Here is a 12,444-nt window from a genome sequence, read left to right as displayed (position 1 = left end):
ACTAAAATGCTGTAAATCTCTTCCATCACTTTGACAACACGATCTAAGACAGGGGGTTTCGGCCTGTGGTTCGTGACCATTTGGGGGTCGATTGACAATTTGTCAGTAGTCGCCAAAGACCATAAAAATATGGATTTTTTTTTGTCTATTCTAATCTAAAAAAAATGATATTATATAAACCTTTTTTCCATTGGAAGTTTCTATTTTTTGTTGCCTTTCTATGATAGACAACTGAAAAAGAATGTTCTCAAACATTGAAATTGTCGTAGAATAACTATTCTAACAGTTTTTAAGTCATGTAAACTAATGCATATCGCAACGTTTCACTACTGAGGAATAAGAAATTATTTTAATCGTGATGTCGTGACAAAATTAAAAAGCAATATCGTTTAAGTTATTAAGACGCCATTATTATTGAAGGTAAAATTTTCATTACTGGACACCCCATGACAATGGTTCTCGCACAAAAGAACGTTAAGAAAAGAAAATACAATGTCGACATGGTTTTACTTTCATAGTTTAAGCAGACATTGAAAAATCCCATTATGTTATTTGTAACGAGGTTCTTTAAGTCTAATCAATGTAGCCGAAATAAATGCAAGGTCATTTGATGCTCAACATCTGAGCTTTGTCGACAGTATACCCAGTACTTTAAGGTAAAGACAAGTATAGGTGTGATTCATCAACGAATGTTAGTAACAAGACACTGCCACAAGAATTACAAGTGATTAAAAGCGTAACTGCATGGATCAAATGTAACATGATTCGATTTATCAATCTGATCCTTTCAAATGAAAGTTCAAATTGACAAACAAAAATAGAAGAATATAATATGTACATGTTTCCACTCTTATCGGGTCACTATGAACCTGACAAACAGATGCAATGATCATTTCTCTGAAAGAACATTTACATATGCATGAGCACGAAATTTCATCCTTCTTTCCAAATCTAACAGACATACTGTTTGCTCATCGCTTAGTTCTTTGAGTAATCTAGCCGGAATACCATCAGGTCCAGACGCTTTATTCGGTTTCATGTTGACTAATAGTTTTTGGATCCCCTTTCCTTGTAGATCTATATCTCCAATGTTTTCGACTTGGTTCAAATTAAGTAATATGTCTTTGTCTCCTCGGTTAAGTCATCTTCTCCTTTTAATGGTGCTAATCCTGTTCAGGGCCGGATTTAAGTATGTGGAGACCCCGGGGGAGAATTTTTTTGGGAGGCCCCCTACACTTTTTTTTAAAGCTTTAATAAATTTACACTGAAAATATACTACTTATATCTGTGTAAAAAATAGCATGCCACAATATTAGAAGTAAGAAATATGGTCATTCTAAATTTAATATAATGGGCTTTGTTGCTTCACTTAAAAATTATATATGTGTCTGACGCGAATAGGCCAAATTTTCAGCAAAAGAAATTACAAAAGTCATTTCTCTATAGAAGAAGTTACGAAAGTTATATAATATAAAACCACACAGCTATATATACTACAATAAATATAGATGTTTGCTCTCTATTTACATTTTATTTAGGTAGGTGCTGTATCTGGGAGAATGTTTTCCATGCTGCCTTTAGGCGCTCAGTAAACACATCTCTGCTCAAGTCGGTTGTCGAACCTCAAGCCCCTGCAATAGGTAGCCAAGAAAAGCCTGGTCGTGTGGTTTGTGCGCTGGACTGTCGTTCAGATTTATCGATGGTCCCGAGTTCAACCCTGCCCGCTCCCATCCCCCATCATTTTGAATGAAAATACTAATATCTAAAAGCATGATATATGTTAGAAGAAAGTTCTTGTTAATTTAATCTCAATTCCTTTTAGAAAACTATTTAATATGCATAATTTAGTTTCAAAAGTGTTTATAAGCGGCTCCCGAAAAGGGAAAAGACGCTATTAGTTTTGTGTGGAATTTCTGTCCGTCCCGTTTAGATCTCGTAAACTAGAAAAGATAGTGAAAATCTGACACCATAATGTTTTAGACCATTCAAAGTTCTGATGTAACGGCTACTTTTTTCTTTTCTAAAAGCAAAAAAAATCTAATTTTTTAAATCACTTATGCAAGCAGTTCTTTCAAAAAAATACACCTTTTACAACTATTCACTATTAATAGTAACAAACACGGGAGGCTCTTAACATATTTACAATTGTAGTTTTAGATTTTTTGTCAAAATTTTTTAAAATTACATTTGTATTGCTTAGTTATGTAAGTACTGTCATACTAGCTACTACATTTACACACACAAAAAAAGTTTTTATTAAAAGAGAAAAAATGTGTTTAGTATGCATAGGCCTATAAGTTGGACATAATTTAAAACAACAATTAATAAGTAGTTTTTCATATTATCGGGTGAACTGCAGAGCTGCTACTATCTATTTATTTTTTACGGAAATATTTTTTTCTTGAGGATTTGAATAAGAGATTGACCCTTCACAAAACAATTGTATCAATTAGATATTCATTATAAGACATCAGTTAGGCCAGGTTCACATCTAACTTCACATTCACTTTCACCTATCCTTTGGTCTGCTGGACCGCTGGGGCACCACACAAGATCTGTCAACCTTCTTTCTCCATTCTTCTCTGTCATTTGTCTTTGATAGAATTTCATTCTGATGTTCTTTCTGAAAGTATTGAAACCTGCCTTTTTACCTGCCTGGGTGGACCACTTCGGGGGCCGATTTTGAGTTTGTGTTCCACACAAACTTTCTTTGTAACCTTGTTTTTTTAGTTAATGGTGAGTAAAGCTCTTATCGTAAATCCAAGGCTGTATTTACTTAGTTCGAGCATGCTACAAGCAACACTTCTTAATTGACTTAAATCACAGCATTGCACAATATAACATACAGATTTGATGGTGGCCTATTCAACCCAAGGCGGCTCAAAGCAAAATCAAAAATAAAATCTGCAGAAATCAGGGATTTGCTATTTGCCGACGACTGTGCCCTTAATGCCTGCTATGAAAAAGATCTGTAGAGCATCGTCAGTGACTTCTCAATAGCTAGCTCATGCTCAGAATTGGCCTTACCATTAACACAAAAAAGGCTGAAGTCTTATATTTGCTTGCTCCAGGGAAAGCCTACTCGGATCCAGGAATCAAGATAAATAGACATTATATAAACGCAGATTCACATATCTTGGCAGCACAATTTCCAGAAACGGATAGATCGATAATGAAATCGACCTGCGTATCGCCAAGGCCAGTGCATCCAATGGCAGACTATCTAAAAACGTCTGGAACAGACGATGTATCACCACAAATAGCTATGGATCAATCGAGCTGTCGTCCTCCCCACATTGTTCTATGCCTCAGAAACGTGGACAGTGTATAGAAAACACGCAAAGAAACCGAACCACTTCCACATGACATGTCTAAGAAAATACTGAATGTCAAATGGCAAGACAAAATACCAGATACTGGAGTCCTTCGAAGAGCGTGTCTGCAAACCATCCACACAATCCTGATGCAGTCCCAGCTGCGATGGGCAGGACATGTCTGCAGAATGGAAGACCATCGCATCCCTAAATGACGCAAGGCGGTCAAAGAAAACGCTTCATGGACACCCCCAAAGCTCCTCTGAAAGCGTTCAGCATAGACCCAGCCACCTGGGAGACAGAGGCACACGACAGAGCATCATGGCGTCGTGCTGTGAAAACTGGCGCACAGGTTGCTGAGGAAAAGAGAACAACGCTGGCAGAAGAAAAACGCCAGAGAAGAAAAGCAAGGCCAATGACACTAGCTCCAGCTGGAGTAACCTGCCCACTGTGCAGTCGAACATTCCGGGCTCACATTGGTTTCACCAGCCACACGAGGAGGCACAAAACCCCAGTGCAAAGCCCTCAGCCCCCTGGATGACAAAGTGGTCATCATCGAACCTCGATGGACGAACTATAGATCTAGCATATTTTTTATGCGACGAAAAAAAACAACAAAAAAACAAACTTCAGAGAAAACCCAAGATGTAAGATTACAATTCAAAACAATAACAAAAATGGCTGACCCATATGAACTCATTCAACAGTATTTTTTTAATGCTTTTCTTGTATTGTTATTGTAGACGCCACACATGGACTTTATAATGATTTATATCAGTCCTGGTAAACTCTCTATAGATCTATATATAGCCTATAGACTCACTGATAATAAAATATTATAATATATAATCTGCCAGTTAGAGATCTAGGTCAGTGCTATTTTATTTGTCGTTTGGATCGAAGTTTATAAAATTATCATGATCCTGCCTACGTGGGGGAGTGGCTTTTCACTACAACACTATATATTATAATATTGTAGTCTAGTTAGACTGGTCACTAGTGTCTATAGATTTGAGACTAGTTCTAGATCTTAGATCTAAAGTCTAGATCTAGGGATTGTAAATTGAAATTGTAGATTTAGATGATCTAGATCTATTTATGTGAACGTCAAGTCTTGAAATAACAACAAAGGAAAAGCAGTAATAAAATGTCTGAACAAGTATGTATGTAGATTCATACTTTAATGTAGACTGTAGACTGTAGATTTAGAGTAGATACCAATAACATTGACAATACTAGTAATAATTACTACTACTACTAAAGTAACTAGTGACTAGTCTAATAAGATACTCACTCATTAATATAGTAAATAGTAGATCTAATGACTAATTTAGGGAGTAGGGGGGCCTACTTGCTAGTAGATCTAATCAAGACAAGTAGTAAATTAAATAAATTATTCAAACAAAAAAAAATTCATTTTTTTAAAACTGATTACGGAAAAAGAAAATATTTTAAAAATTCATTAAAAAATTGATATACTGAAAGAGTTAACCTTCTAATTAACCATTTAATCCATAAATATTAAAAAATCACAATACTTAAACACATTTAATAACTTTACCAAATTTCATAAAATATTAACAAATGCACAAATTTACTATCAATACAATGAACAATAAATAAATAAAAAGTTTAACATAAAAAAAGAAAGAAATATTATAAACCAAGTTACTCGCTGAGAGTAACGCTGCGCTAACCAGTGCTAGCAAAGTTAATTGCTGAGATTAACGCTGCACTGAAAGAGTTAACAATTTAAAGTAGGGTAATCATTCGACGGTTGGGACCCCGCTGAACAATGCTATGCAAGTGGCAGCATCCTGTCTATCCTCACGGTGTCTAGCTAAAATAAGATCTAGGTTCCTACCGGGTATTAGTGCATATATAATCGTAATCTGGTTCCACAATATAATGTAAGTCTATTTATATTAAATATTATATAGATTTACATCTAGATCTATATTTAATGTTTGTTGTATATTTCAAATTAATGTTTTGTGTTGTTGTTTTTTTCTTTCCTTTTTTTTTTTTTGTGTTGTTTTTATTCCATTTTTGTTCATAGTTTACTTTATAGTGAAAAAGTCCAATATACATATAAATAAAAAAAATTGAAAAATTCTCAATATAATGATTGTTGTGTATTTCAAATTATTGTTATTGTTTTTTAGCTTCTTTTTTTTTCCCGTGACTTCATGAAAAGTATTGTGTGGGTGTTTTATTTGCTTTTTTATCTGTGACTGGTTATAAAAAGTATGGTGTTCTATTTGGCCATATTTCAAAACAGACAATGGTGGAGTTGCCGGCATTGTAACTATATATTATTTTTAATAACGATTTTAACTAAATTTTATTTTTAATAACGATTTAAACTAAATTTTATTTTTAATAATGATTTTAAGCCGTCAGAGAAGAAATATATGCTATTTGATACAAAAGCACATTAATGTAATGGCGCGAAAACCAGATAAACTTTTCTAATGGAAAGAATATCGATATATATTAAATATATAACGGGTGGCTCTCAGGCATTTAAATTTATTGACAGGTATTTTAAAGATTGGTGTAGTAGTGAAATTTTTAAACTTTTTTTTTGTATGACATATAAAGGGATTTTGATATGAAATGAATGAATTAGATTCTGAGATAATATGGTTCCTAGATATAAGGACAAGAATGACGTATTTAAGCTCTATTTCAATAGTTTTCTGTATAAAGAACGATTAAAAACTACTTAGACGATCTAGATGTCTGGTTCAATTTTTATCTTCTTATTTGATTATAATCTATACTATAAAGTAGAATGTGAGGTGTATGTATGTTACTTATAGACATCAAAACCGCTTGACCAATCTTGATAAAACTTGGCAGGAATGTTTCTTAGGTACCAACTTAGACCTTAGTGTATGTATTGTAGCCCTAAAACAAGCTTAAGACCCTAAAAAAAAAAAAGTTGTCCGACTCTATTACAGCTATAGTATTTTATGGATCTAGGCCATGTCTACAATGTTGACTTAGAAAAGATCGAAAGGATTTAGACCTAGATCAAATTTTTAGAAATACACTTTGCGCAGATAGTTTTTTTTACTTTGACACATGAAAATACAAAAGAAGATCCATTGATTTTATTATATAATAAAATTAACCTTCAATTTTGTGTTTCAAAAGCATTTTTTGAATTAATTAGTTCGTTATATCTGTGACTGCAGATTTCCCGACAAACATTCTTTCATTAGACAATACCGCAATGAATCGCTTACTAAAAATTAATTCGTTTCATTGTTTATTTTATAATCCCATCCCTAGATCTATAACTCTAATTCAACTCTAAGATGATAAAACTTCTCTTAGCACAGATAGTTTTATACTTTAACACATGAACATACAAATTATAGTCCATTCATTTCATATTTTTATCAAATAAACATTCACATTTGGTTTTCTAAAGCATTTTTAATAGACTGCATTCGTTTACGAAAGCTGCGAAGCCAGGTTGAGATAGGCCTAGATCTATATTCATTCATGAATCGCGTACTAAAAATTATTTCGTTTAATTGTTCACTTTATAATCCCATTAATTTAACAAAGTTATCGCTCTTTTCGTTTTTAATAGATATGAATGTATCGGCTTCGGGTAAACCCATTTTCGCAAAACTAATTTTATTTTCGTAGCGAAATAGAAATAACGTGAAAGGATCATTAGCTAAGTTTAACATACATCTAAATCCAATCCACTACATTAGTAAACACAAACTTAGACCTGCAGGCCGCGGGTAATGCCAGGCTAGTAAAATATATAATTAAGCACTTAATTATTAGTGTTACACTACTGATGCAATAAAAGCTGTAGCATTTTATTTTTTTTTAATTATTTTTTGACAAAAGCGTCTGCTTTAAACCAAATCAAATTTAATGATGGTCCCCATGGTTACAGGACTGTTTTGCCTATCTGTGGCATTTCTTTTTTAATCCATGTCCGAAGATATTATATTGCACAATAGGAATTTTACTATTAAGAATTGTGTGTATGCATTGTGTCTTAGTTTAAGCATGTTTTGGAGAAGTACTGATGGTGTACGGCATTGTGCCGCTGTTTTACCCTATGAAAAGTAGGCCTATATAGGGCTTTTATACTGAACTAATTATGTGGGGTCTGTTTGTTTGTTGTTATGCACATTGTTGCTAAAACTGTGTAGGCCTATGTGCCATAAAATAAAATGTAGCGTTTGTTTTAAATAACATAAAATATGTCTCCTCATTTGTAAAGATGAAACTTTTGTAGCTATTATTTCCAAAAAAAAAAAAAATTGATTGCCAGAGATCGGGCCTAATCCGATTTTAAATGGGCCCACACTTAACTATAGACAACATTTTTGCTATCATGTAGGCTTTTTTTTACACTCGTGTTGTCTTGTTTGTTTATCTTCTTTATAATGGTCCGATTCCATCATGCCATTATGGTCAACACTCTTTAGGGCCTTCCTCTACCTATACCACCCCTTTTTTTTTTATCTACCCATTCAGCTGGATACTTTAGCTGACTGCCTTGCATCCTCAATAGCAGATAAATCATCCACTGCACACTACACACCAGAACTCCAAAAAGTCAAAATCAGGGAGATTTCAGATCTGAGAACAATGAAGATTATAACAAACCATTCTCGCTTGAGGAACTGAAGGATTCACTGGACAAATCACATGACTCAGCGCCAGGAGAAGATGAAATCCATTATCAGTTCCTCGAGCATCTTCCCGAACCCTCATTGGTGACCCTGCTAAAAATCTATAACTGTGTGTGGCAAACAGGCGCTTTCCCAAACAGCTGGAGGAAATCCACAGTTATACCGATACCCAAACCGGGAAGAGATGGGTCTGACCCAGCTAACTATCGACCAATAGCACTAACAAGCTGCAACTGCAAAACCATGGAAAGAATGATAAACAATAGGCTGGTCTGGTACCTTGAGAGAGAGCTATGGGGTAGTTTGTCTGCAGAGTCACTTGACATGTATGGGAGCTTGAAGGCACTACGCCTAACAGCAGAGTTTCTTGCCAAGGCTCTACAGGAGGACTGATCCTTCCAGCCTTGCCACCAATTGGAGTTCATCTCAGGTACCTTGAGATAAATAAAGTAATCTCCAACTACCAGTGTGGATTCCGGACAACAACTGACCATTTGGTAAGACAGGAAGAAATGCACTGCTAAGACGAGAACATCTAGCAGCTGTATTTTTCGACATAGAAAAGGCCTATGATACAACATGGAAACATGGCATTCTACGTGACCTGGAGCTTATGGGGCTTAAAGGACACCTTCCCTGCTTTTTGAGGGAATTCCTCAAAGACCGGAAATTTTAGGTTCGAGTGGGCAACTCCTCTTCTGAAACTTATGACCAGGAAATGGGTGTACCCCAGGGCAGAATTCTCTCAGTGGCCCTGTTCAACATAAAAATAAATAGCATTATTAACGTCATACAGTCTTTGGGCATTCGAATGAGAGAACCCATTCAAAATTTAACCCCACCCATTGACCAAATCTCTAAAATAGAAACCCACAGAATCCTCCTTGGCTAATGAACAAACCAAAATTAAATTTATCCCTCCTTAATTTCAAAAAAAGAAAACACAGACCCAAGCATACTACAAGTCCACTTTAGAAAACTGCAGGAGAGCTACGGAGATTGTGGCACCATCTACACTGATAGATCCAAAATGGATGGAAAGGTCGCGTGTGCCTGCTCCTTTAAGAACAAAACAATCTCCTGTAGACGCCCCGATGGCTGCTTCATCTTTACGGCCGAATTACCTACAATATCGCTTTCACTTATGGCCGTCAAAGCATCAGAAAGGAGAAAATTTATAATCTGCTCCGACTCCAAATCTGCATTGCAAGCTTTGAGGCGGATGAAGACTGACATTCCATTGGTACTGAAGCTGTTGGACCAAATAACAGCAACCATAGGGATGTCACCTTCATCTGGGTCCCCTCCCATGTGGGCATTGAGGGAAACAAGCCGCAGACAGAAGCAAAGAGAGCCCTAAATCATGCGGTGTCAGGAACCCAAATTCCCTGCTCAGACCTGAGACAAAGTATTGCCTCTGCCACCTATCGAGAGTGGCAAGACCGATGGGAGGCTTAGACTCACAATAAACTCAGGCAGATTGTGGCGGATGTGAGGTGGTGGCCCACATCTAAGGGTCTGACAAGGCGTGGTAGGCTTAGGATTGGCCACACCTACATCACACACTCTTTTGTGCTGAAGAGAGAGGAGCCTCCACTTTATGAGTACTGTGACTCTCGCCTCACCATGGAACATATCCCCAGATACCAGGATGTCAGAGAGAAATTTTTTAGAGCACACAACTTAAAAACACTATTCGACAATGTCAACCCTGCAAAGGTACTGGGCTTTGTCCGGGAGGTGGGGTTGTCTACGAAGATCTGATTTATGAATTGTGAACATATAATATTTACATAAAATTTTTACCAAATTATTAAATTTTTACTACCTTTACTATTTTAACTGTGTATAGACCTTGTTTTTAATGATTTAACTCAGTGATGCCCAACCTAACTCGACCTGCGGGCCAATTTGATTTCCGACACTCGTGCCGCGGGCCACATGAACGAAAAGGTACAAAAACCAATTGAAATGTATCTGAAACTATTTAATTAGAAACCAGTGGATCTAGTACTTGATTAATCAAAAGGATATTTGAAATTTAACTTTTTTTTCATGCGTCAGAAAATGGCTGCTTTTCTCTACTTAAAACATGAGCAACACTGTATGTAGCTTTACAACCGACTCATTTTCTTGTCTCTTTTTGGTAAACATTCCTATCGATCCTCACATCTCTAGATGTAGTTTTAGAATCTTTTAGTCGCGGCCATCATATTTGTTTTATAAAGCCATCTTTATATTTTTTCTTCCTTGATGAAATAAATATGTTGGCAAAAGTATCGATCCGTTCACTTTTCTTGGTAGATTCTACATTCAGAGTCCCATTTTATAAACGCACAAAAGTTAAAAGCCATGGTACCAATCCATTAGAGAAAAATTGATGGCCCTAACGTAAGTAAAGATATATTTAATCTTCAGAATCAAAGATATTGCCATTAATTAACAGCTTTTGAACGAAAATGAAAAATTTGGAATACATTTCCCTCAATTAATTTTCTGTTATGTATTAAAGTAGCTGCTTGTCAACGTTGGGTAAATAAAGGATGAGGTTTTGTGATTCTTCATATGATTTGAAAGGTAGGAAGTGGCTGCTCTCAATCACAAGTAGGACCACACGGAAAAGAGTCAGCTCCTCTACCACCAAAGCGAAAGCCACCTTGACCTGCAATATATGTGGAAGGGAGTGTCTCTTCAAAATAGGGCTCCACAGCCATATGAACAAGTGTTCGAGATGAACCATAGTCGTTTTACGACTGAAGGAGGCCAATAATAAAAAAAAATAATTAAATTGTATCAATTAATTTGGATCAGTCATGTAATTTGTAATAGATCTAGACTAACAATAATAAATCTGTGCTAAACACCCAATTTCATGCTTATAGCTTTCTCAATGCGCTATATCCTATCACTTGTCTGGACCATTGGGGAAGGGCTGTATGGGTTAATGTTTTCATGATCTCTTTTTAAATGCCTAAAAATAAAAGTTGTACCACTTGAATTTAAACTCAGGGCTAAAGCCTCCTCAAGGAGACTGTTCAAAGTTATAATCACCACATCTGTCAAGTACAATTTCTTTCCCATGTTCAATACCAAACAAAATAATTTATTACCAATTATGCCAATGGTTAATTTCCGTAACTAATTAGGTTAATTATTTTTTTTATTGATTCTTATTTTGTCAGCACAAGGGATAATTGTGCCAAATTTCAAATTGATCTGTGAGGTTGGGTGTGGGAGAAATAAGTTGTATACACTTTTTACCAGACAGAGTGAGTAGATATATGTTTTATAAAAATGGAAGTTTATTAGTGGTTCTGTACTCCCAGATGCTTATCTTTTAAATATTGGATATGCCTTCAAGGTGAGGCTTTCAAACTGCGAGGCAATAGGGCCACACCTTGTGCCACCTCTATATATAAATTTAAGTCATTCTAGTTTAGCTAAAAATCTAGTAGTAAGATAAAATAAGATTTAAATCTATTTATTAAGAATGTTTGTCATTATAGACTTTCCTATTCAAAATGGAGATGACCTGTGAAGGTTGTGCCAATGCTGCCAAGAAAGTCTTAGGAAAACTTTGTGAGTATTGTTGTTTTTAAGACAGTGTTCTCGTATAAACAATGTTAATTGAATTAAATACATATTGTTCTTACAAGAGCTTGTAGTAAATGTATTTACTGTTGAAAAAACTTTAAAAAAAAATCTATTGTATTCTATAATTTGCTTCCATTTTGATACATTTCTTAAATTTTTTAAAATTAATGTTGTACCAGGTAAATGTTGTTTTTTTTTCTCCTAGTGTCTGTATCTGCAGCATGCAGATTATTGGTAAAAAAGAATAAAACATTTCCTATAAATTTTTAATAAATTACATGATTATCAGCAAGTGACATTTTGTTTGTTAAAATTGTATTTGAATTAGTGTATTTGTCTATGCATTCTTTAGTTGTTTTTGTTTTGAAAATGTTTCTGCTCTTTTCCAGCTGAAGTGAAGAGTGTGGAAACAAATGTTGAAGCAAAGACAGTGAAAGTGGTCTCCACCTTACCATCAGACACTCTTCTAGAGGCACTGAAGAAAACAGGCAAAGAAGTCTCCTTTGTGGGACTAGCATAACATTACCAACACTAGCCTTAAAAAAAATATTTATACAGATTTGATACACAAGAGTGACAGTGTCCAAGTATAAATCTTTATTGATGGTTGTTATTAAAATGTAATCTGATTCCAAGGTGTTTATACTTCTTCTGGTCTTTTTAATTACTATTTTAATATTTACATTCTATGTTATTTTTTTTTTTATGTAATGTATCTTTTTTTTTTTTACTTAAGTATTTTTTCTATACATTTAATTTTTATCTTTTATATTAAATTGCATCAAATTAAAACTTGTACAAAAATGTAAGATTGTTTCAATTTTTTTTGAAACATTGATTTTTTTAAAATAGCAATATAG

General features: G+C 34.8%; 1 protein-coding gene across 1 annotated transcript; it reads left to right on the top strand.

The window, feature by feature from the left end:
• The first annotated feature begins 4,224 nt into the window (after positions 1-4,224).
• Positions 4,225-12,213, top strand: LOC106063240 (uncharacterized). The gene is made up of 3 exons (XM_013221551.2): positions 4,225-4,473; positions 11,497-11,569; positions 11,974-12,213. The coding sequence occupies exons 1-3, from the start codon at positions 4,462-4,464 to the stop codon at positions 12,102-12,104; spliced, it is 216 nt and encodes a 71-aa protein (XP_013077005.1). The 5' UTR covers positions 4,225-4,461; the 3' UTR covers positions 12,105-12,213.
• Positions 12,214-12,444: the final 231 nt, after the last annotated feature.

This window comes from Biomphalaria glabrata, chromosome 8 (assembly GCF_947242115.1).
Source record: "Biomphalaria glabrata chromosome 8, xgBioGlab47.1, whole genome shotgun sequence".
In the NCBI taxonomy this organism is placed as follows: Eukaryota; Metazoa; Mollusca; class Gastropoda; family Planorbidae; genus Biomphalaria; species Biomphalaria glabrata.
The sequence above is the reverse complement of the archived record's forward strand: the minus strand, read 5'-3'. Positions and strand labels throughout refer to the sequence as shown.